The sequence below is a fragment of the Mytilus edulis genome, chromosome 5 (assembly GCF_963676685.1).
Source record: "Mytilus edulis chromosome 5, xbMytEdul2.2, whole genome shotgun sequence".
Classification (NCBI taxonomy): domain Eukaryota; kingdom Metazoa; phylum Mollusca; class Bivalvia; order Mytilida; family Mytilidae; genus Mytilus; species Mytilus edulis.
The window spans coordinates 69,648,194-69,676,067 of record NC_092348.1 but is presented as its reverse complement, the minus strand read 5'-3'; the positions used below and the strand labels follow the sequence as shown (position 1 = coordinate 69,676,067).

The 27,874-nt window shown below is 32.3% G+C and overlaps 1 protein-coding gene across 1 annotated transcript in view; it reads right to left on the bottom strand.

Moving 5' to 3' along the window:
* LOC139525219 (nephrin-like) overlaps positions 1–27,874 on the bottom strand; it is a 304,410-nt gene that overhangs the window by 250,578 nt on the left and 25,958 nt on the right. The window contains exon 7 of the mRNA XM_071320410.1: positions 24,936–25,232. Coding sequence (XP_071176511.1) covers positions 24,936–25,232 — 297 coding nt within the window. The remainder of the gene's footprint in view (positions 1–24,935; positions 25,233–27,874) is intronic.

The following is a 27,874-nucleotide window of genomic DNA, read 5'->3' as shown; positions in this document are numbered from 1 at the left end:
CCTTTTTGGCCCCAAAATATAGCAGTTTTACAAAATTGTTAAAATGTAAACTTTTAGTTATGTATTGGAAAGTACAATGCTTCTGCTAAATAAATATAGGCTGTTTTTGACAATACATTGCACATGTATCGGATACTAGCATCATTAAGTCATGCTTAGTTACTGAAATCTTCACAATTTTAGCATTTTAGTCACATTTAAGACGGTTTCCGTTTTAAATGAAAGTGGCCGCATTTTTGTTCATTCTTAATATTGAAATGTAAGTTGTATTTAATGATATTACATAACATATATAAAGATTGAGGATGAATACGAATGCGGCCACTTTCATTACTGACAAAAAACATCTAAAAACTTACATTTGTCGGCATATTTGATAGATTTTTCATATCTAAGCTTGAATCGGAGGGTATTTAATGACTAAATCAGTTAATCTTTTTCACATACACGAATTGAATCAACTGAAATAGACACTTAAGTGTTTAAAAAGTGTCGAAAATCTTTCATCAGATGAAGCTTAAATTTGATACCGGAACTACATGTTATTTAACATGTTTTTTTTTCTGTTGGTAGGTTTCCCAGTGACTGGAAACTTGCCAATGCTATTCCAGTTTTCAAATAAAATTCTTCTATGGAAGTATCAAATAATAAACTGATTTCCCTGATAAGTGTTTTACAACTACTTACTTGAAAATAATATTTTGACGGACAACCAGTCAGGATTTACACCTGGTGTCTCGGCTATCGATCAATTGTTATATTTGACAAATGAATTTGTGGCGGCTTTAGATGAGGGTAAGGAAATTCGGGTTATATTTTGTGATATAAGTAAAGCTTTTAATAGAGTTTGACATAAGGGGTTGATTGTTAAATTAGAGGCAATTGGTATATCAGGTCAGTTGGTGCACTGGGTCAAAGACTACTTAAGAGTCAGAAAGCAACGAGTGGTTTTTAACAATAAAACGTCAGGATGGCGAGACATTAATGTCGGTGTTCCTCAGGGATCAATCCTTAGTCCTCTCTTCTGTTTAATGTTTATCAATGATATTGTAGCTGAAACTCAGTCAAAATTAAACTTTTTGTACATGACACAAGTCTGTATCTTATAGTGGACAATCCAGTAAATGATGCATTAAAGTTAAATGAAGATTTAAAGAAAACTCTTGACTGGTCTAAGAATTGGTTGGTTTATTTTAATGCAAATAAAACTGAGAGCATGACTATATCCCGGAAACTTAAAAAAACATTTCATCGATAGCTTTTCATGAATAATTTCCCTTTAAACTCTGTAAATTAACACAGACATCTTGGTGTGATATTGCCATATCGATAATATGGTTAAATTAAGCTTATTCCCGCTTAAATATACTTAGAAAATTCAAATTCATTTTAAACAGAAAAACCTTTAAAAAAAAAAAACACATTATTTTTCTTATATAAGGCGGGTTGTTGAATATGCTAATGTAGTTTGGGATACATCTACATTGATTTTAGTTCATAAAATATAAAGCGTTCAAATAGAGAATGATTGTGACTGGATGAACACGGTTAACATCTATTAATTTACTTTATAAGGACACGGGATGGGACAAACTAAAGGATAAACGAGAGGCCCACAAATTTACATATTTGTACAAAATGTCTAACAATATTAGTCCATCGTATCTGAAAATTATGTTACCTGAACGGTTCCGTTATATCTGTACATGAATATAATACGCGTAATGCGAATGATTTTTAACATATTGCAACTAGAACAACATTATACTCTAACTATTTTCTCTCATTAACAGAAAATCCCTGACCTCGCAGACAATTGAACTACAAAATAGTCCATCTCTTCTCGCTGTCACAGTGGAAAAATGGACTTATTTATGGAATTAAACATTTACGAATAACAGATCAATTGAAGTAATAACACGTTGCTAATTGAAAATCAAATTAAAACATGAAATTAGATTAGCTTAATCTTCTAAACTTGACTTAAACCTTTCACAATGAAAATAACAAAATCCCTTAGTGACATATTGCAAATATAACAAAAATAGTGATTTTACAAAATCTTTTACAAAATGTCCGAAAAGTCTTATAGTCCATTTTCCCACTGTGACATCGCCTTCAAAATTAATTTTACAAGTAACCGTTAAATTAAGCCGGTATTTTATTATTGTGGCTCCAGATTCGGTCAAATATATCATGCGATAATAAGAATGAACTGAAGTGCACTCAACATACACATCTATGACAGAAACTTGATACAATCCCCGACGTGTGTTTGTGGAGAACCTGAAACAACGGAACATAATTTATTAAAATGCAAAATATTCAATGTACCTCACCAAAGGCAAACACATTCACAACCTAAAGATTCCAATCAAAATTTCTACTCATTTCTTAATTACAGATGCTGAATTCACTAGCAATTTGACCAAGAAGTCATATTTTATCAGAAGTTACGATGATCTGAATTGTAAATCGATAAATGTCGTCTACGGATTAGAGTGCAACTTTTGCGGATTGGTATACGTCGGTGAAACGAAAGGAAGGCTTAACAAACGTATGTGCGGTCATAGATCAGACATTAACCTCAATGCTAACGATATTCTATACCAGCATTTCAATCAGCCCGATCATTCCATCGTTTACATGACAGTTCGCATTATCGAAAAGATATACCATAGCTCTAACAATCCTAATCTTTCAACAACTCTCCGTAGACAAAAAGAGGACTACTGGATTAGACAATTGGGAACTGCGACACCTTATGGTTGCAATGACAAAATTGATGGTATAGGTATTCTATCTAGTCCTTCGTGTAACTCGGTGAATGTGATGAATATTTTCAACTTGACTCCTCGACGTAGAGGCAGTCATGGTCATCATAATTAAGAAACTGAATGGGTCTATCAATGCCCATGCTACGTCAATCTTTAAAGACCCAAATGTTGCAAAACACCTATCCTACCTCCATGACAAATATGTTGTTGTCCCCGCAGATAAAGCCCCAAACAACATCGTTTTTGTATGTAATACTCATTACATTAACTGCTTGATAAACGAATTAGGTATTGACAATTCACTTGGAAACTCAACATATACACTCACGACACTTACCAAAGAGGAAATCCTGGATAATCATAGGTCTGTTCTGTGTTCCTTTGGAATTTCAACCAATGATGAAGAACTGGATCTGCCATCACTGTATTGGATACCTAAACTACATAATGTCCTTACAAACAACGGTATATTGCTGGGTCTTCCAAGTGCTCCACGAAACCTCTTTCTCAATTATTAACATCTATTTTATCAGCAATCAAAGACGGGCTTCAAAGTTATTGTGAAACTGCCTATTCTAGAGGGGGCGTGAATCAGATGTGGATACTTAAAAATTCCAAAGATCTTTTAAAGTACATACAATCTAACTCTCTTTCATCTTGTAACAGTATTAAAACATTTGACTTTTCTACTCTGTACACTAGTATTCAACATTCCAAACTAAAAGACAAATTGAAAGAATTGCTTTGCTTCGTAAAAAAGAATGTCCAACGTAGATACAAGTATCTTGTCTTAGGGAGGGATAAATCCTACTTTGTAAAGGATCACTCTGATTCGAACAAAAAATTCTCTGAAACTGATATTATCAAGATGCTTGATTTCTTGATTGACAACATATTTGTTACGTTCGGAGGACGTGTTTTTCAACAGACTGTCGGCATTCCAATGGGAACAAACTGTGCCCCTCTACTTGCCGACTTGTTTCTTTATTATTATGAGGCTGACTTCATGCAGGAACCTCTTAGGAAGAAAGATAAGAAGTTAGCACTATCCTTTAACTCTAGTTTTGCGCTATATAGATGATGTTCTTTCACTAAATATTTCAAAATTTGGTGACTATGTGGAACGCATCTATCCAATCGAGCTAGAGATAAAGGATACTACAGATACAGTTAAGTCGGCCTCATATCTTGACTTACATCTAGAAATTGACAATGAGGGTCGGTTGAAAACAAAACTTTACGACAAAAGAGATGATTTCAGCTTTCCAATTGTGAACTTTCCATTTCTAAGTAGCAACATTCCAGCAGCACCTGCATACGGGATATATATCTCCCAATTGATACGATATTCCCGTGCTTGCATTTCCTATCATGATTTTCTTGATAGAGGGTTGCTGCTCACAAGGAACCTATTAAACCAAGAGTTCCAAATGGTGAAGTTGAAATCATCCCTTCGTAAATTTTACGGACGCCATACGAGTTGGTTGACCGTTATGGAATATGATATCGGATATGTTCCTTACGTCGTAACTACAATCCCCCTCCCTTTCCTGAATGTGACCTACCGAATAAGACCATTTACCGGATTTGTTATCACATAAGCAACACGACGGGTGCCGCATGTGGAGCAGGATCTGCTTACCCTTCCGGAGCACCTGAGATCACCCCTAGTTTTTTGGTGGGGTTCGTGTTGTTTATTCTTTAGTTTTCTATGTTGTGTCGTGTGTGCTGTTGTTTGTCTTTTTCATTTTTAGCCATGGCGTTGTCAGTTTGTTTTAGATTTATGAGTTTGACTGTCCCTTTGGTATCTTTCGTCCCTCTTTTACTTTTTGGCTCCGATAGACTCACAGCAGAACAAACCATACTTATATTCAAAGCTGTGCAAAACTTTATTATAAGTAGCAATCGATTCACATCTACGACCAAAGAATTATAATTAATCACTCCTCCCCTAAATAAAAAAAAAATTGTTTCATTCTTTAATAACTCTCAATTTTCGATAAGCACCTTCCACCCCCCTCCTTTAATTTGCTAAATATTTTTTATTATGAATTTTCCTTTAGCTATTGTTATCATTGACTGTTACATATTAATTCGTTTGCTATTCAGCATGTATCAATAGCTAGAAATTTTATTTTCGAATTTAGGGAGACGGATTTATATCAGAGCACTGCTCTTGTTTCCTTATCCCATTGATTGAATCTTTTGTATATTTCGTATTTATGTCATAAGGAAGCCGGTTAGTGTCAGGTTGGAGTTTTATTTTTAAGTCGTTATAAAGACTTAGCTAAGTTGTAATAACGACTAAGCATATTTATCTTGTTATAACAACTTAGCTTACTTGATTAAACAACTGAGCTAACTCGTTTAAACAACTTAGCTAACTCTTTATTACGACTTAGCTTACTTGTTTAAACAACTTAGATTACTTGTTTAAAAAACTTAGATATCTTGTTTAAACAACTTAGCTAACTCGTTGAAACAACTAAGCTAACTTGTTTAAACAACTCAGCTAATTTGTTATAACGACTTAGCTAACCTAACTCGTTATAACAAGTTAGCTAAGTCGTTTTAACAACTTAGTTTAGTTGTTTAAACGATATAGCTAAGTTGTTTAAACGAGATAGATAAGTTGTTATAAAGAGTTAGCTAAGTCGTTATAACGAGTAAGCTTAGTCGTTATAACGAGTAAGCTAAGTTGTTATAACGAGTCACATTAGTTAAGTCGTTACAACAGCTTATCTAAGTTGTTTAAACAAGTTAGCTAAGTCGTTTTAACGAGTTAGCTTAGTTGTTTAAACGAGTTAGCTAAGTTGTTTAAACAAGTGAGGTAAGTCGTTAAAACAACTTAGCTAAGTTGTTATAACAAGATAAATATGCTAAGTCGTTATAACAACTTGGCTAAGTCATTATAACAAGTAAGTTAAGTCGTTATAATGACTTAAAACTAAAACTCCACCCTGACACTAACCGGCTTCCGTACATTCCCCTTGTAGCTTTATACTTAAAGATTTCTATAATAAAATAAGTCTACAGTTAAAAAGCATCAAAAAAGATCCGTTCCGAAACTATGATTTTGGCGATGAATGGGGTTAACGTCCTATCCTATACGTTTGACGTGTCTAAAAATAATCTATACATATTTAATTTGCATACGATACTCTTAAATTTAAAAAAAGGTAAAGTTTTCTATTTTTACCTATTATGTATGTTTGTTTTGATTACACACTGTTGTCAATATAATGGAATGTATGTTACTGTCATACAAGTGAAGGGTTTTTGAAAGCACAACAACCAGGTTTTCTTCCTCATTTTTTATATAATGTCAAGAATATAACAGTAAATTCCATTCGTTTGATATATTTGAGCTTTTGATTTTGCCATGTAATATTTTCCCTGGAGTTCAATATTTCTGTTATTTTACTTTTTATTAATTCCTCAAAACGAAAAATGAAAATCTATAATAAATTAAAGTGAATGAGATAGTTTCATTAAAATATTGAAGTACAAAAAAGTCATTTCACAAGCTCATCTTATCATACATTCGTCTTTAAAGAAATTTACAAATAATTGTTCGTAATTGATCATCATTATAAGGTGTTTTTTCTCCTAAGAAATCAGGAAAAAATTAATCTATTTGCATCAAGTTCATATCCAATAAAATAACCATTTGTACGATGAATTACAATTTTCGGATCATAACTATGATAATTTCAAATCAAACGATAAACTTATGTATCTTACTTACTGTGTAAAGTTAAGAATACAATTAACAAGTAATTACGAAGTTCCATACTCTGAATCAACATATGTGTGTATAACTTATAAACAGGAAAGGTGAGATTTAAACTTCCTGGTTGAAAAATTATATCTTAACGTACTTCCATGTACTTGAATGAAATGTTGTACACGTTCATAAATCACCTTGATAACATAAACAATTAAATCTATAATACTAAAATTACGAGGTCCAATTTGTCAGCCGTCATCGGGTAAAAACGACAAATCAAAGAATTCAACTCTATATATAACTAATATAGGACAATGGTGTAGATTAAAAATTACACCACTCCAGACCCTTTTGTTTTCAGCATAATTAATATTGCCAATAATTAACAAGTTCCGGGTCGAATCCGATACCGATACAAATAGTATATTCAGCTATTACCTTATCTGTACGTTCCGCATTTGACAGGCGCACCACCAAACGGTGTATTTAGGATTTTGCTATATACACGGGTCATAATCAAAGGACTGACACTACTAAATTCATTTATTGTCAAATTGCTCCCTATTGTAGTTTTATTCAGCAATCAGCAAGACTTTCTAAGATAACTAATATAGGACAATGCTGTTGATTAAAAAATACTCCATTCCTGGATAGCCAGGACCTTTTGTTTTCCAAATAATTAATATTTCCAATAACTGATAAGTTCCAGGTCGACGGGTTCAAACAGAAAGATTTGAAAGCAGAGAAAACTGTGTATCTTATAATCGACATGACTTATCAGATGACAACACCAATTACTAAAATAAGGCTTAGCCGTTATATACTTTAATTCAGTCACGGACCCGCGATATCACGGGTGTGTACTTGTAGAGATAATAATTATACTATAACTACCTTTGAAAAATTGGTTTGACAAACTAGAAGTTAAAATTTAGTTTTTCAGATATTCTGTTTTTTTATTAAGAGACATAAGAATGTATCGACAAATGAGGTGATCGAGTTCATTTCATACGTATTCTATTAAGAAAGAACATACAATTGTCGACTCGTGCTTTTCTTTTCATTGCTATAAAGGGCATACACATGTATGTCATTAGTGTTGTTAAAGATTAGACTTTTGCCAATATAGAAGAACTTAACAATTCGAGGGTAAATATTCCAAAAGAGAGTTGGAGATAAAACTTTAAGATATGTATGGTATTAATCATGTAAGTGGCAAACGCCGATCAAAAGGATCAAAGTCCACGAGCAGCGCTTTCGACCCTAGGTTGATATATGTGACCGTGACCGAGACAATTGGTCCAGATGAGCTTTACATATATTTTCAGTTTTTTATGGCCCTGCAACGAAGTTGTCGGTGCCATATAGTTTTACCCTTGACCGTCATTCCGTAATTCCGTAATAATTGCTTTATTCCGTCATTTCGCAACAAACCATTATACGGAGTATTTTTCTAAACACCTTCAGATATTGGGCTGATTTTTTGGTATGTGAGTTAACCATGATGAGTTACAGATCAAGTTTAAGTATCGTTCCGCTCCGCTAATTTTTGTCGAAATTACGAGCTTTGGACTTTGATAAATTGTTGTAAATCACAGTTATATATACGGACTTTTTGTCTAAACACTTTCAGATATTGAGATAATTTTGGCATGTGAGTTACTCATGATGAGTGGCAGATCAAGTTTAAGTTTCGTTCCGCTCAGCTAATTTTTGTTGTAATTTCGGGCTTTGGATTTTTGAAAATCAAATTTATACAGACCTTCTTTCTAAATGCTTTCAAGTATTGGGCTGATTTTTGGTAAGTGAGCTAACCATGACGAGTTACAGATCAAGTATAAGTTTCGTTCCACTCTGCTAATTTTTGCAAAAATTAAGGGTTTATTACAACTTTGAAAATTGTTGAAAATTACCGTTATCATAATGGACATTTTTCTATACATCTCCAGATTTTGAGCTGCTGTTTTTTGATATGTGAGACTACCATCATGTTTGTGCCCACATGTTTTATTGAAATTGCAGATTTTTCAACTTTTTGAAACGGGTCCATTCGTGTCACTTTGACACATTTAGTATTTTACTATTTGCTAACAAAAAACACATCATTTCATGATGATTTATCAACTTGTTTTGAGAATACAGCATGCATTTGCTTACATGATAAAGAAAAGAAAAAAGTAAAATCACGAAAAACCCGAACTTAGAGGAAAATCCAATGTGTCCATAATCACATGGCAAAATCAAATGACAAAACACATCAAAAACGAATGGACAAGAACTGTCATATTCCTGGCTTGGTACAGGCATTTTCAAATGTAGAAAATGGTTGATTAAACCTGGTTTAAAAGCGCTAAACCTCTCACTTTGATGACAGTCTCATCATATTCCGTTATATTTACAATGATGCGTGAACTAAACAGACATAATAAATAAAATATTCAAATTATGGGTACAGCAGTCACCATCGTGTACAAAATTTAAAAGGAACAATTTAACAGAACACAAAAACATCTATCTACAAACACATTCATTTATTCGCGTGTATAGCGTCTGAAAATTGTATACGTCACATATATTTGTCATTCAATTATATACAGGGTTTTAAAATCAAAAGTATGTAAGAATTAATTTCAGAAATAGACCGAAAAAGTTATATAGAATTTATAAGAATCCACAAATAGTTCATGGTACCTTCCGATGAACTTGTTTAAAAAAGGACGAGACGTTCTTTGACATACCCCTGGTTCATCAACTTCCTACTCAGACACTGATGACCTTTTACAAAGTCTGAGTAGGAGCTGAAAGCTCTTGAATACCGAATAAATTGGAATTGTATATCCCATATGCAGGTGAAGTTGGTATATTGCTACTAAGGTGGGGGAAATTTATAATTTTAAAATTAAAATCGTCTCGTTTGTCATAGATTTTGGTACTGAGATGACTGTGTAAGTCAAAATCGAGATATAAGTCTAAAAATGAGGCGGAGGAAGCCGTGTCTGTTGTTTCTTTAATTTCTAGTTCTGGGGAATATATTGATGGAACCCAATCAGAAAATTTCGGTTTGTTTATGGAAAGAACATCATCAATATATCTTAAAGTGAAATTAAATAATCTGGCTTCTTTGATCCTCTTGTTTTTGACTAGTGTCTGAAAGATTCATATGAAATTAGAAAAGGTCGACAAGAAGAGGCGCAGAGTTTGTTCCCATAGGAATACCGACAATTTGTTGGAAAAGTCTGCCTCCAAAATCCACAAATATGTTGACGATAAGAAACTCTAGCATACTGACCGCTTGTCCTTCTGTGTAGCATGTTTTACCTTTTTGTTTGTCACTATTAACGAAATATGTCTTATGATATCCCAAAGTAATAAATGTATAGCGTATGCTACCGTTTTTATGTTAAAAGGCATTGTGGATTATTTCTTTTAGGCGATTTTTCAATTTCACATGAGGAATGATGGTATACAGGGTTGAAAAATCTAAAGTTTTGAAATTCAAACAAATCAAAACTATTGAAATTCAAACAAAATTCAGATTAATTATTTTCGTTGGTAATTAGAATGTTGTAGATGAGTTGCACAAATACATGAGGCACATTCTTGATACCGTTCCTTACCACTTTTTTAGATTTCCCTTCACGGACCGAAAATTTGACACCAAATATATAATGTTCCTGTTAAATTTTAAGACAAAAAGAACAAAAAGAATAGCCAAAAAATAAATAAAAAAACAGAAGAATGTTTACACCTTAGTAATATGATGAATAGTGGTTTAAGTTTTTACTAAGGATTGTGAATATTAAGTACTACTATGAGGCGTGTTTTGAAAAGACAAATTTATAACTACCATATGTATGGTATGTTCTGCACCAATGAGCGAAACCCATACCATATATTCAGCTATAAGCAGCCCAGAATTCCAAATCAAAACAAAGCAAACGAGAAAAATTTCGTCCTGATTTATGTTGAAAACAATGATCGAAAATCAAACATATCATAAAATAACAAATGACAACCACGTGCACTGACTTACAGATTCATTACGTGGGACTTAATTCTATGATAAAGTCATTTTGCACTAAGCATAAAACTTTGAAATGCAAATACATTAATTAATACGGACTCACAGTGACAGTAAATAGCACGTACTTTATTTTACTATTATTACTGATTTATTACAGTATCTGCTTTTACAGCTATTGTTGATTTCTAGAAAATAATGTAAACGACCGAAAGCAGTATGACAAGAAATTAACCGATTAGAAATTAATAATTGTATTTGCAATTCCTTGAATATTTTTTCATGAATTTTTGCATTCTTAGATATACACTAATATCATAATGCAGACCATGACTCTTCATCTTAATCAGTTGAAAATACCATCTACGTTATATTAATCTAAGAATTGGATTATATGTGGCATTGACAGCTGTGTCAAACTTACCCGGGAAAAAATGTTTAGGACTCAAAAGAAACTCATACCCGGTGCGGTACCATCAACAGAAAGACAAGGTAGGATTTATGTGTATCTATTTGCTCTTTTTATGCGATTAAAGAATATAAATGCACATATAACTTTTTTAGATTGTGAACTGCAATACTTTTTACAACCGTTAGATATTTGCGGTGAAATAAGCAAAAAGGTAAGTGAAAATTATAAATTGATTGACCCTTGCCTCGAATTTGTTTTATTGCTCGTTAGATTTTGCTCATTGTACGGAAAATAAGTAAGACAGACAACTAAAGTCACTTTGAGCAACCCAGTCCTTATATATGTATGTATATGGAACTAAAGAAATAGGTCATGTCAAAATGGAAGGACCCTCTTTTTTCAATTTGTACAGAAGGACCCAGTAGTGTCTTAGAAAAAACATGCCTTATCGTATAACGTAAATTAATATCGACGTTGTTCAACATGAGTTTGACCGCCCGTTACAAAACGGTTTATCTGAGAGGACATATCATGCATTCATTTGAAATCGCAAATGCTTGAATTACTGCTTTATTAAAAAAATACAAAAAAAAACATGTTTTATATAAAAACGAAGACCTTTACGGCGAAATATAAAGAAATGAAGGTTGTAGCGCAATGTAAGGTTGATTCTCTAAACCAAATTGTATCAATTTGAGTGTTCAAACTTGGATAGTGAATATGAACAATCTTGAAAATAACAGGACGCATTTTTTATATATGATTCTCTTGGACAACATATAAGTTATCTTTATTGATATTCCTTTTACCTATAAGTTTTAATTTTACCTATGATCGTCTGAAAATAATTATTGTGAACATTGAATCTTTATTTTAAATTTCTGCACAAAGGATCACAATATGTACGCGTTAAAAACCTGTTTATCCCTCTTTTAACTATCAACTAAGAATAATTTAGTAAGAAAGTCTGACGCCCTCCGGGAAATACAAAAACAATATTAATTTGTTCAAAATTCTTTAAATAACCGGTTTTTTCTAACTCTTCATTATGTGACGATTATCGTACCATGACAAATGATTTATGCTTTGGTGACATCGGTCAAGTTTATAATTGTCAATAAACAAGGGCGGATTAAAAATCACGGAGGCGAACCAAGCAACGAAAACATGCTACAAATATAAATACTGATAAAATAATCTTTTGGGCCAATAAATAGAGCTACAAACGTACAGGCATTTTCTTATGTAAAAAATGGTGGATTGAAACTGGTTTACTAGCTAGCTTAATCTCCCACTTGTATGACAGTCGAATCAAGTTCCATTATATTGATCACGGTACGTGTGTGAACAAACACAATCCAGACTTAGTAGGTAAAAATGTCAACAACAGGCTAGGGATATAGCAGTCAATGTTATGATGCGTGAAAAAAACAGACATAATAGGCAAAATTGTTGGAATAGGGATACAGCAGTATTCACCGTGTAACAATCTCAATTAGAACAAAAACAAACAAATACTAAACAAAGTAGCACAAATAAGCATCTGACAAGTCGTACAACAACATGTATTGCTTAATAAGATATGTAATTGAAATCAACTCATAAAATATTGAAATATTTGAAATCCTGTGACTGGATGGCAAGGTTCACATCAACTCTTAATGTAAAGTCGCGTGTTTGACGTCAGAATGTAAACTTCACACAGGAAGATCTATAAAATAATTGTGTCGTTCAAAATATTTTCAAAATTAAAACAGAACAATAACATAATGGCATTATAATAGAACAATAACATAATGGTGGGATGTTTAAAAGTACAGAGCCACGTCATATGTACCCCAGAAACACAAAAAGTCATACGTACAAAACACACCAGCACAAATGAATATAATAATACTATCAACACATTGACGGAATGTATAAGTACCGAGCCACGTTAAATAGATATCATCGAAAACAGACCAAACAGTAAAAGTAATATTAATAATAGAACAAAGACAAATAAAAGAACAATATACCATGTTATAAAGATGATAAACAACAGCAGTACGCAGAATCTATACACCAAGACCATCATGTATTATTTCTTTTTGCTCCGACACTGGTGACGTTTTAAAAGTATTGAGTAGGAGCTGCAAGCTCTTGAATACCTATTAAGTTAGGAAATGTATATCCGTATGCATGTGAAGTTGGAAATTATTGATAAGGTGGGTGAAATCGATACTTTCAAAATTAAAATCGTCCCGTTTGTAACAGTTTATTAGGTGATGCCATTTTGCCATCACCCTTGTTTACACTCCAATGAGACACACTTCATTAAACCCCATATTAATCTGCATTTGCGTACGTCCAAATACATGTATGATGTACATTTCCATAATCTTGTCTGACAAGAGTTTTACTTCATTGGCCTTTAAGATGTTCATCGGTCATAAGTGACTAATATGTGTTTTGGATTTTGTCTAATTTTCAGATAATATAACAATTATGGAAATTTTATTTTATGTATGCAATGATTATATAAAAATGAATGTTTTCTCAGCTATTCAAGCTACATTTGTATCCCAATTACCATTGCTCACATTGTAATGTTTCAATTGCCTTTTTTTATGTAGTTTCCAATATTTTGATATGAGCGTCACTGATGAGTCTTATGTAGACGAAACGCGTGTCTGGCGTACTAAATTATAATCCTGGTACCTTTGATAACTATTTACACCACTGGGTCGATGCCACTGCTGGTGGACGTTTCGTTCCCGAGGGTATCACCAGCCCAGTAGTCAACACTTCGGTGTTGACATGAATATCAATAATGTGTGTCATTTTAATAAATTTCCTGTTACAAAACTTTGAATTTTTCGAAAAACTAAGGATTTTCTTATCCCAGGCATAGATTACCTTAGCCGGGTTTGGCACAACTTTTTGGAATTTTGGATCCTCAATGCTCTTCAACTTTTTACTTGTTTGGCTTTATAAATATTTTGATATGAGCGTCACTGATGAGTCTTATGTAGACGAAACGCGCGTCTGGCGTACTAAATTATAATCCAGGTACATTTGATAACTATTGATTTAACTTTAACGTTACTTATTCCAGAAATCTTGAAAATAACAATAGCACAAATTATTAGAAGATTTCAGTTTTGTCCAACAGTGTTCATCTTGGTAACGTATATGTGTTGATCTGATGAGTGAAACATTTCCAACTCATTTGAAGAGTTTGCTATTATATTAACATTGTTACACACAATTCAATTTTCCATTAAATAGGGGTAAAGCTGTCATTACCATGTTAAACCTCAAAATATTCCTAGTGTGCCTGGAAAAAGTAAATAATCTGTATTCGAGTAGTTGTCGTTGTTGTTGTCAAAAATATATTTTCCTTTCCTGCAAATCAGCCGAAAGTCTTTCTCCTTTAAATTGAATATCCTATTTATTCATTCCAGTGCCTTTTGTCATTGGTTTAGCTGACTATTGATGCGTATCAGATCCTGTAATTAATCATGGATATATTTTTCTAGTCTCAATTGATAGTTGTCTCATTTGCAATCGTCTAATATCTCTTTGTCTTATATTTTTCAAACGGCAAAGTTCGTTTCAGATAACTACATTTAGTTTTTGATATTTGTTTAATTTGTTTCTTTTATATTGCATTTTTAACCTTTCAATTATGATTGCTGTTCGTTATGAATATAATCATGATAACAAGTGCGTTTTGAGTACAAATCAGATGTTAAAATATTAGCATACAATGTCGTGCAAAATTTACCTTTATTCGTCATTAAGTGTTGACGAAACATGTCCATGTTCATGCTTCATTAGCTTGATAATATATCATAATAATGTAAAACGTCTCTATCAGTGTTAGTAATAGAGACAAAAGGGATATGCAAAATCCAAAGTCGAGGATTGAATGACAACGCCATAGCAAACAAAAAAACAAAACAACCAGAAAACAAACAATATAAAGTTAAAGTAATAGATAACCAGTCAAATAACAAACTACTTGACAAGATGAAAGGTCAGATATATATATCAAACAAAAAGACTTTTCAACACGAGCAACCCGATTGGTCTCACATGTGAAGCAGGATCTGCGTACTCTTTCGTAACATAGCGGTAAGATATTTATTCAACGTATATATTTGAAATTGTTCCTTTGGTTCAAGGATATTAGCAATTTTTGGTCCTGACATTGTCGAATAGTTAAAATTATTCAGAAGTTTAAAAAATTATAAAACTGATAGCCCTAGTATTAAAGTCACGTGTGATGTCACATAAAAGTTATACACATGTTGACATTAACGTATACTAGTCAACAGCAAAACAAAAATACAAGACAATGTTTTCCCATATATAATGAAATTGGATAGGCTCTACTGAGGTAAATATTTACAGTGTTATTCTTTTTTATCAAAACTATTGATTTAAGGCAAATATATGATTTTTTTTTTAATTGTGGAATATTTGTTATTTAAAAAATTGTATTGTGACCCAAAATGATAAAACAAAAATCGATATTTGAACTTAAAACATTTTAAAAGATAAAACACGATCTGCATTTATAGCCTATGCCGGAATTTTAATACCCAAGGTTTTCCCTGAACGATATGTTTTCACATTAACATACAAAGACTAGTAACGGTACACAAACACACTCTTTGAATATGTATATTTGTCAGACAAATATTCAACTAACATTTGAAGAATAGTTGGTAGGTACATTTTATTTTCGAATCTACGAAACCAAAAGTTGCCGTAACATACCTTCTGCCTTGTGTATTCTAGTGTGACCTTGTTTATTCTACTATTATATAGATATAAGAAGATGTGGTATGCGTGCCAATGAGACAACTATCCATCCAAATCACAATTTATAAAAGTAAACCATTATAGATCAAGGTGTCTGTTTAGTTTCTTACTTTTTATTTACTTCGAACAGATTATTTTAAAATGTTGCTTCATCTTGCCATATAAGTTTGCGATTGTCAGTAACCATAACTGAACATGTTGATGTATTGGAGGAGCCTGTAAGATGTTTTTATTTATTTGTTTGAATGATCATGATGAGAGAATACCCATGAATATAAAAATGCGGTAACTAAATATCAATGTATCTCGTGTATAGCGTGTATGCTTCACTTCCAACGGTATATGGCTATAGTTGCATTATATTCCTTCATTCGCATACACTTGGTCTATTGGTCCTGAAATAAAAGTAAAACAACTGAGAAATTAACAAGTCATATCTAATTTTAATAATCTGACTTTCATTTTTAAAATCCTAATGATATCCCGAAAACCAGATTAAATATGCCATATGTTTTGCCTCAAATATTGCATATATCCAATCAACATAATCAATAAAAAGGGAAAATTAACCCCCACTAAACACCCACTCCCGCTATCCCAATATACCCTATACTCTGGGAGCTGTCGTAGATATATCAGTCATACATAATGTAACATGGATTTTTGGTCAACGGCAATATATGACTTTTTTAAAATTTACATTTCAACAGTTATGAAATTGATTTACATGTGTCATTTCGGGACCTTTTATAGCTTGCGTATTGTTGAAGGCCGCAAGTTGACCTATAGTTGTTCATATCTGTGTCATTTGGTCTCTTGTGAAGAGTTGTCTCATTGGCAATCATACTACATTATCTTTTTTTATATAATAAATCACTTATCTGACATGTATGTTTTGCCCGACAATTACTGCCATTATCTCTTATCTTCCTTTAGAATTGCCTCTTTTATCCCATATTTTTGGACATTCCTTGTTCCTGGAATTTTCTGTATTTTAACATAGTTCGTGTTTCCCCATTTCCCGAAGCTTGTTCCCCCTTCCAATTTTATGATATACTAGTATATAGCTGTTAACATTAGAACTATTATTCATATAAAAGAGCGTCGAAAAATACCAGATGGACAGTTAAACTCGTAGATTGAAAATAAACTGACAAGGCCATGGCTACAAATAAAAAAGACAAACAGACAAAATAGTACAGAAGACACACCATAGAAACCTAACGACTTAGCAACTAATTATGCTCAAAAAGAATTGTCGTAAGAAGTTGGAATTTTTTTCGTGATTAATTCATCACCATATTTTTATCATATGGTATGGTTTTTAGTGTCAATATCAAACAAACACTATCCAGTTACGATTACCTTTTCAATTTTAATTCCTGAATTACGGTTATCATTTTATCGAGTTACGATTATCATCCCGAGCGCTTAGACAATTACAGTACACCGTTACGATTCCAATATGATGGAAATGTTATAGAAAACCCTTGCAGCTGATTAAATCTTGACAACAACAAGCTACATTTGGTATATAATTAAGTTAAAGTTCAGAGTACATTTACACAACACCGAGTTTAGCTTAATGTGAAGACGGCCTTAGTTTCGAGATTATTTATTTTCGTTTGTTTTTCATTCGATTTCAATCTTAGGTCTAGGACTTGAAGTTTTAACCATTGAAAGTTATGCAAAAATAATTTACATTTGTGAGTTCAAATTTATTAATAATTCTAATTTACATTCTTTTCAATTTGTCCATTTACTAGAAGGTGAAAAATTCATATTAAGTAATTGCTATCCTGTATCATATTTTGCTGACTTTATTGAAAAAATTAGACTGCATTCTTTTGATATGGTAGTTGACATTTGAAAAATAGTTTTGATGTATACGTCAACTGAGTCTTAGATATGCGTTGTATTTCTATCACAATAGTGCATTTTTCATCTTTCCTTTATTATGTGCCGCACTATAGCAGTGCTGTGCAAGACGTCATACAGCGGCTATAACAACACCAATCAATCAATACAATAGATAGCATTTTTTTTTTATAAATATCAGGACATTCAAAACTTTTGGACACTGTCAGTAGTTTAATTGGTATCGTTGCTTCAACTCTGTCAAATTCGTTTTTCATAAATTGATGTGTTATAGTTAGAAGGGTATCAGGATTATAATTTGAAACGTCAGACGCGTGTTCGTCTAAATAGGTCTAATCAGTGAGCATTGAGGACCCGAAATCCTAAAAAATTGTGCCAAATACGGCTAAGGTAATCCTTTCCTGGGATAAGAAAATCCTTCGGTTTTTGTAAAATTCAAAGTTTTGTAAACAGGAATTTTATAAAAAAAAAAAATGACCATATAATTGATATTCATGTCAACACCGAAATGCTGGCTACTGGCCTGGTGATACCCTTGGGGACGAAACTTCCACTAACAGTGGCATTGAACCAGTGGTGTAAATAGTTATCAAAGGTACCAGGAGTATATTTTGATAAGTTGTGCCAAATACGGCTAAAGTTATTTATTCCTGGGATAAGAAAAAATCCTTAGTGTTTTGTAACATTCAAAAGGGATAAAAGATACGAAAGGAACAGTCAAACTCATAAATCGAAAATAAACTGACAACGCCATGGCTAAAAATGAAAAAGACAAACAGACAAACAATAGTACACATGACACAACATAGAAAACTAAAGAATGAACAACACGAATCCCACCAAAAACTAGGGATGATCGCAGGTGCTCCGGAAGGGTAAGCAGATCCTGCTCCACATGTGGCACCCGTCGTGTTTCTTATGTGATAACAAATCCGGTAAATAGTCTAATTCGGTAGGTCACATTCATGAAAGGGAAGGGGATTGTAGTTACGACGTAAGGAACACATCCAATATCATTTGTGAAACGGTTATTTCATAACGGTCAACCAACTCGTGAAGACGTCCGTAAAATTTACGAAGGGATGATTTCAACTTCACCATTTGGAACTCTTGGTTTAATAGCTTCCATGTGAGCAGTAACCCTCTATCAAGAAAATCATGATAGGAAATGCAAGCACGGGAATATCGTATCAATTGGGAGATATATACCCCATATGCAGGTGCTGCCGGAATGTTGCTACTTAGAAATGGAAAGTTCACAATTGGAAAGCTCTCTTAAAATAATATCTTTGTCGTAAAGTTTTGTTTTCAACTGACTCACATTGTCAATTTCTAGATGTAAGTCAAGATATGAGGCTGTATCCGTAGTATCCTTTATCTCTAGTTCGTTGGGATAGATGCGTTCCACATAGTCAAATAGACAAAGTTTTGTAAACAGGAAAATAAATTTATAACATTTGGCCGTTAGTTTTTCTCAATTGAATTTTACTTTCATATCGGGACCTTTAAAGGCCGACAATACGGTGTGTATTTTTCTCATTGTTGAAAGCCGATCGAAAGCCTGTAATTGCTTTCACCAACTGTATTTGAACTTTGGTTGATAGTTGTCTTATTAAGACATTCCTCATTGCCATTCGCAATTGTATTTCAATAAAATAACTAGAAATTGTTATTCTCTAAATTGACAAATGCATATTCTAAATGAAAATACCATAATAGGTTCAAGCTTATTAATCCAAGGCTTTATTTGTAAAACTTGCTATGCTTCATGATGTACGCGAAATGGTAGAATGAACAAATATAAAAATAGTTATTGAATTATATAATTTGCATATACAATATAATGCTTATGTAAACCTTATGCATCTCAAATATTGTCGATATTTATTTTAATCTGGAACAAATTGCAAGAGGTTCAACAGTTTTTAAGATCTAAGTAAATGTTATATAACTCATAAATAAATGAAAAACATTTCGAGATTCATATGACATAATTATCTTGAATATAAAAAAATATTACTGAAATACCAGCAGTGTAGATCAATCTTATATCTATTTGATATCAATTTGTTATTGAAAAGTATATTTTCTGTAAAAACCATCTTTTGTAAAATGTTACAATATAATTTTCTCAGAAAAGTGTACATTATAAGATTTTCAAAATCTGTGCAGTGAGTGATGAAGGAATATTATCAACATAATACGTCTAACTTGTAATCAAGTTTAATATATGATTCTTAGTGTACCAGGATAATCAGATACTTGAAGTGCATAAAACTTTTTGTGGTTTGCAAATCTGATTACTATTTTGTTTCGATTTTGACTTTTTTTATTATTCGTATAAACGCAGGATAACATAATTAATCCAAATAGTAGTTTACAATAAGGTCCTGCATTATTTTCACATTTATCTATATGAAGTATAACATTCAATTATAAAAATTCTAGTATACAAATAAATTCTTATACCTAAATCTATGTTTTTTTTTTAATTGCATTGTTTTAGATTTGTTGCCAATTAATACCACAAAATGCTTCCACGTATCAACGAATAGAGTTTATAATATTCAGTTTTTTAAACATAAGGCTTATCACAAGTTCTTTTTCGTGTTGTTCTAGAAGTAACCTGGTCCACACATCTACATACATTGAGATGTGTCACAGTCATTTGGTAAGAACTTTAAAACCTAAAACCGCTTTTCAATGTACAAAATAATCAGGAATTAGCATCAATCACAGCTTTCTACAAAGTTTGTTTGACGATGTTATATTAAAATGCTAATTTAAAATACTTCGTGCTCTCCTAACTTGAAGCGTAAACAATCTATCAATACGAGCAATATTTTTGCACCTGACCAAATGATCCAACGACAACTGAAATGGGGTGGACATTTGAATTGTGGTTTCCGAAACATGTGCTTTTCTTTCCTTAGTAATGTTGATTGATTACATGAAAAGAGTTCGAGTAAACCTAAGGACAAAAATTATATAGCTTATACAGTTTATATAAACCCAAAACAATTACAGATTTGCATTCCATAACTGTAACTACTTAGCTTTAAGTATTTCAGAATTGTAGGTAGTATTTTATAGATATATTTTTGACATTATTCGTAAGGTAACCTTTCATCTGTATTTTCATTATCTGCTTATTGAGAAATTTAAACATACTAACTACCTTCATATATAATTAAAAACAATGACTTGTTAATGTTCATGCCATGACTGTTTAAAGTAAACGAACTATCGTATTTACAAAAAAAAATGTATTAAGAAATATAACTACTGTATCAGAATACTTCATTTTCATAAACTTTTTCTGTACGTTCTAAAATTAAAGAAATATCAAGTGAATAAAAGACATAATGAAAAAAATCGCTTGCCCGACAATGTATAGACAATGTATAGACTACCATTTCTTTTAATTATGAATAGACAATTTGACCTTCAATACTCAACAAGTGTGTTTTATTTTATTCTAAGTGATGCAAACAAGCTAGGATGGTTTCATATACATGTATATTGGATTTTATAAACTGATTAAAAAATTTACCCAATAACTTTTTTTTTCTATGAAAGTACAGATTCAAAATAATGAGATTGATCATTACATGCATACTAACAGTTTTATATATGCATACTGTCTTTATCTATTTACTTTCTAAAATAAATTATAAGTGATTGGATGTTGTTAAACGCTTATATAACAGCAAGATCGACAGACACTAAAGAAGTTATTGGAAGTATTAGGATGCATAAGAAGACTTACATCTATCTTATCACCTTAACACACATTTTGCAGAAATGTTTAATTGTGTCATGTAAATCATAACATAAATTACACACGATAATAGATTCTGAATTTTTTTCGGAGAATAAAAGACATATGCCATTTCTTGTAAATGATACATGACTGAGGGACAATTCATATGTCAGCTATTTGTCTAATGAGTTAATAAAATTACTGTAATATAAGGAAACACTTACCCTTTGTTGTATTTAGTTCCATACTGTCGCTATGGTCATTCGGTTTCTTAAATTGGTTTTTACCCTCGTGTTCTCTACAAACATAAAGAACTTCTCAATTATGAATTACATTTTTTAAGAAACATTACAGATAGGCATGTCGGAATAATCACTTTTTTAAATACACGAATTAACTCCGATTTTTATTTTAAATTTTGTTATTGTAGAATATTACATAGTAAACAGCCATCGATTATATATTAAAGTCCATATGTCAATCCCTGGTTTACTTGCTCTTTGATTTGTTCTTATATTCTGTATACAAATATCAGATATGTATGGCTGGTCTGAACAGTAAACAAATTAGGAACTTTAGAAAAAGAAGCATCCAAAAATACGACATTAATTCGCAAAAATAACCCTACATGTATTAGTAATGATCGACAAACTGCTTCAAGGTTCCAAGCCCATTACAGGTAAAAGGCGAGTGATGTGACTGTGACTTTGCCTTCATGTCCGTGATTCCACATAACAGGGTTAACGTTGTTTCCCGTATTTTGACGTTGTATGATAGTGACGTGAGAGGGGATAGACGTGTTGACAAATGAACAAGATGGCTGAAATGGTTTAAACAGTCGAAGTGTATGTGTTTTGTATGTTATGTAACGTCTGTATAATACATACAGTGTGAATAAATCGTGACTGTTATTTGCTACAAAAATAGTAGTTTAGTTATAAATTAGAAACGCTGGGTAACTTGGTGTCAGCGAACAGAAACGGATCTACAGATGGGTGCGGTTCTAACCTTGACAAAAGTTAACTTAGAGTTAACTTGTTGACTGCTTTTTAAGTTAACTTGAGAATTCTTAAACAGACCAGCAAGTTAAGTTCGTTTACGGTGGACCATAACCTACGGTCCGCTTTTTTGTGACTGCAGCAGACCTATCGACGGGTCTGCTCCAGACCAGACCTATGGACAAGTCTGCTTTTGACCAGTGCTGAGGACAGGTCTGCCCCAGACCAGATCGGTGGACAGGTCTGCTCCTGACCAGACCTGTGGACAGGTCTGCTTCTGACCAGACCTGTTGACAAGTCTGCTATTTGCCAGACCTGGGGACATGTCTCCAGTCCTTATGAAATGTTATCGTTTTTGCGACTTTTAATATCGGACTTGAGCTTTATTAAAATATGTATAAACAACATTCGCATTGTTCTTCCCCAGAAGGCCTCTCAGGCTGTGATAGCAAATTTCTTTACTCGCTATACTCTACTAGACATTATTCATAACTGTACAACACAATTCTTTCTTTTTTTTATTTTATATATTCTTATATACATTAGTCAAATACATAGAGCTATGAAATTTTGTAATTAGAAGGCCGATAGAAAGGTTATCCAACGCATCGGAACAACATTCTTATATCATTGGATATCAACATCTTTGTCGACGTTACTTCGATCGCCGTTTTTTACCTGTCTCTTCCTAATTTTTACTTTATGCATTATACATGTTTTTGGTTCTCAATAATGACGACTTCAGTATGTATATTAAAGAAATTTATCCTGTTGAACATACTTGAAATAAAGCTAATACTAACAATGACCACTGCCCTTTCCTCGATCTTGATATCTATATCACTAACGGTAAGCTGAATACTAAAATTGATGATAAAAGAGATGGTTTTTCATTTCCTATCGTTCATTATTTTAGATTATGACGTTCCCTTGTCACCATCTTACGGTGTTTATATATCTCAACTTGTACGATTCGCTCGTGTTTGTAACAATGTTTTAGATTTTAACGAGAGAAATTTATGTATTACTGAAAAATTATTACACCAGGGTTTTCGATATCACAAACTAGTCAAAACATTTACTAAATTTTATCATCGGTAGATCTTTATAATGTATCTGTTTTGTATTCTGCATTGAAATGCAGGTTCGGTGATAATGAGATGGCTCAGATTTGTAGAATACATTTTGAAAGTGTTTAAGAGAATTGAGATAAATGTTCGAAAATCGTTCTCTGGTGTTAACGATGATTTATTGCTAAAGCTGATTACTGAGTATGCTATGTATGGATACCCTGTTGGTGATATTGGATATACAGTTAGGACTAAAGAACCATCAAAAGTTAGTGAACTTATCAAAGAAATATTGTGGCAAGAACATTGCAGACAATATCTAAAGATAATAGTATAATCGCATTGCACCGGCGACAGTGACTTTCAAAACCATTCTGGAACAGAAACTAATCGTAATATGAATTCACAGAGTTTCATATTCGAAGAAGAACGTCTCCACAAGCACTGATTTTGATATGCAAAATGACATTAGTTTATATACTAGTAATCAGAAATTGGAAGCAAACAAATATACTGTTGGTAAATTAAATGTACATAATAATTTCTTTTAACCGAATGAACAGTCTGTTTTTCGCATCGTTGAGTCACACGAATTGAAATATGAAGAACTTTGTGACGTTATTGAGGCAACTGAAGTAGAAGTTGACAATGTTTAGGACCAAGAGAGAGCTATCTTTGAACTTCTGCACTTTGAAAAGTAGACATTGGTTACTGGTGGAACATATGTTGTTAGCGTTAGAAAGGTTGAATTGAAATATTAGGAACTTGCAAACGTTTCGAAGCTAATTACAAATACCTTTAGACGTCCAAACGTTGAACAACAGATGGTACTCTCTGGTGAGGTAGGGGTAGTTAGAATCCGAAAATCGACATCCTTTGAGCAAAGTGACATACAGTCTGATTCTTTTAAAGATATTGATGAAAAACAAATATGACGAAACCTAGAGTTTCAACATAGACTGGATTATCGAGACCAGTATACGGAAAGATTATTAGCATTTTAGATCATATTGGCCACATGTAATGTTGGTATGCATATTTCCGTGCATTACCCATTTTTGCTATCACCAGTCCATGCTCAAATGATGCAAATGTTATTGGAACTAAGGCTTTGAAAATCTTTTACTTTGCTAGAAACTGATCGTAGATTGAAATTAAGTAATGCAGAAGTCAATTTAACAAGTAAAGAACCCTAAAGTCACGTTAAGTCTTTATAAAAGTGTCAGTGGCAGACAAATCGATACAGTTGTACAGAAAATCAATCAAAAGTGAAGAGCACTGACAATAATATTTTTTTAAAGTTATGCCAAGGTTCTCTGGGTCCGAAACAGATAGACCTTAGTGTTGTAAACGAATCGGATTCATTTTATAGTTTGGTTATAATAAGGGATTTATTCTTGAAAAGAAGTTTAAATAGTATGATGCTGGGGGTACATAAAAGGATTAGCTTTGACTAGGTGGTACTTTGTATTACCGTTTACAGTTACACATCCAGAACCGTTCTGTTCTAACTTGTTGTCTTTGCCTTTAATACCATTAATGGCTATACCCACATATTCCCCACTGTCCTGATATCTCATCGACACTGAAACATCTGGTAACAGCAAGGTTTTACTTCCACCAAACTCTCGTATAAGATCTCCATATCTTGATCTATGTTGCCATTTATGGTAAGTATAACTGTCTGGGTTACCACTAGGATTACATGTTACTGTTCTGTCAGCATCATTCTGTGTATATGTATGATTGTTAACTGTAATGTCAGGAGCATCTGTAACATACAAATAAATAAATATTATTATAACGATACGAGTGTTAATATGTTCCACTTTAGGCAAAGCTTACCTTAAATGGATTTGGTTATTCTTTTATGTCCTTTCTAGACACACACATTCACATTATTGGCTATCAAATATTTGGCCTAGATCGTTCCTGATGAAGATAAATTTAGAACAGAGCTTCGGACGAGTAAATGTCATAACATGTTGATTGCATTAACGAAACAGAACGTTTAACAGTGAGTTACATTAAAGCTTTTTTTTTATAAATAATTAACTTGAAAGTATATCTACATCCAAATTCAAAACAGTCAATCGTAATTTGCATGCTCCTAAAAGAATATAGGTACAATTTACTACTGTTATCAAATCGAACTTGAGATATAGGATACAACAAATACAGATAAGACTGCCTGATATCTTTTATTTTCATTTTAATTTGTTTTTAAATAGTCAAGATTTTACATTCTCCCTACACTACCACCTGACAAGGTAATCGATGGGTTATATTTTATATAAAAAAAAAAATTCAGTATACAATACATATCACTGAAACATTTATTTTTACAATTATAGTAGTAAAGGTTTCATATAAATTTTAATTGATTAAATTTTCTCTCTCACTATAAATTTCTCTCTCACTATAAATTTCTCTCGTACAATGCAATTTGTCTTCACTCATTTGTTTTGCTTCAATGTGTATCTTGACTTACTTTATAAAAACAAATATTTTGAAGACAAAACTCAAGAATAATTTTGCTCATGACATATGATATTTTATTTTCACTTGAAACAATAATTAATTAGATATAACATGTAAAGGAGACCAACATTGTCACACACTTGGACTATAAACTTACCGAACATCTTGTCAGAATATTTGAAAATGAACTTCATTATATTTTTTTTTAATTTCTTGCTTGTATATGTGATACATAGAAACAAAAGCTGCCAATGGAATTCGAATCACAAGTCTTTCAATACTAAGCGTATCAAAAATAATTCAAAACAATGTCTTTAGATAAGATTTTTAAATCCAATAACAGTGATGAACGGATTGAAGGATCTATGCGTTGACAATACGGAATATTTTATTAATAATTTAACATGTCAAATGAATAGAAGTAGGACATTTAAAGACGTATCGTATCCGTATCCGATATCTGAACGCATCTATATGGATTATTGTTAACCGATCATTTACTTGACTGTTTAACTAGTACAATCATGAATATGTGTTTAACCAATATCTGTATTGTTACACTTGTTTAAAGAAAATTATTGCAAGCACTATATGAAACAATCCTCTATTTAACATGCACCGAATTGCCAAATATTAGAAGACGAGGGGAAAGGGTGTTGTTTTTTTATTATTAAATATCCATATGTTTAGCATTGAAATAACAAAATGGTACACAATTCGTAATTTTATTCATTGTATAATTGAACTTCACACCCGATAGTTCTAATGATTTAAATATCGAGTACTAAAACATCTGACGATATATCAATAGATATATTGACTCGAAAAGCACGCGATTGTTTAATGTGTGTAAGTGTTAGCTTCTTATTTCGTCCATGTAATGTTTTCATACTGATATTATAGGTACTGTAAATATATATCGTATATAGAAACATTACATCAAGGAAAATATATGTGATTAAGTCATGATTTTGACATAAAAGAAGCAAATATGAAACGTAATATTTGCAGATACGTCCATGCATCAGTTACGGATACAATACGCCTGCAAATGTCCCACTTCTAATAGTACGCATCTCAGTAAACCCGTATAATGATGATATAGCAACTGAACAACGCTAGCGACAAGTATGTAAGTGCTTATTTTCAACAACTAGACTACAGTAAAAAAAAAATGACTAGTGTAAGGCAATTCTAACAGGAGAACCTAAGGTTTAATTCATATGAAAAACGAGAAAATGAACTACATCAATAAACGGCAACCACTTAATAACAAGCTCCTGCCTTTGGACAGGTTCAGTAAAATGCACCGAGTTTACCTAACATTTGACAGTAAATAACCTCAGAATATAAAAAAAAACACAGCATAAATTGCTTTACTCAATAAAAAAGTACATTTAAACAAAAACAAAACATACACTGAACGAATAAGTTTGATAAATGACAGGATATGAATACAATATTAAAACGTGAGTACAATATAAATTGACGTTACAGATAGTTTTGACTTGAATAGGAGTTGCCTCATCGACACCCATACCACCTCTTCTTACATCTATTGAATTGTGTCGACAGATAGAATTTACACGCAAAGTATGATCTGAAAGTACTAACAGCGACTGTAAGATATATAAAGTCCAAAAATTTGAATTAAAAAAAAGCCTGCATCAGAGACTTAAATCAAATAAAACACATCCCAGTGATTTAGTATTTCAACAAGATGGACAATGTCAAAATAAAAGTATCGACAGGCAGTAGAATCGTTAGGATTTTACCTCTAAAGTTATTATAAAATATGTATCATGTTATGCATTTGTATATCTATAAAGATATTGCTAAATTAACTATTACTCAAAATGTTTGTATCTATGAATGAATTTAGTAAATAATTCAAGTAATTCAAGGTACAGCCCTTGGATGGTGTAAACCTCC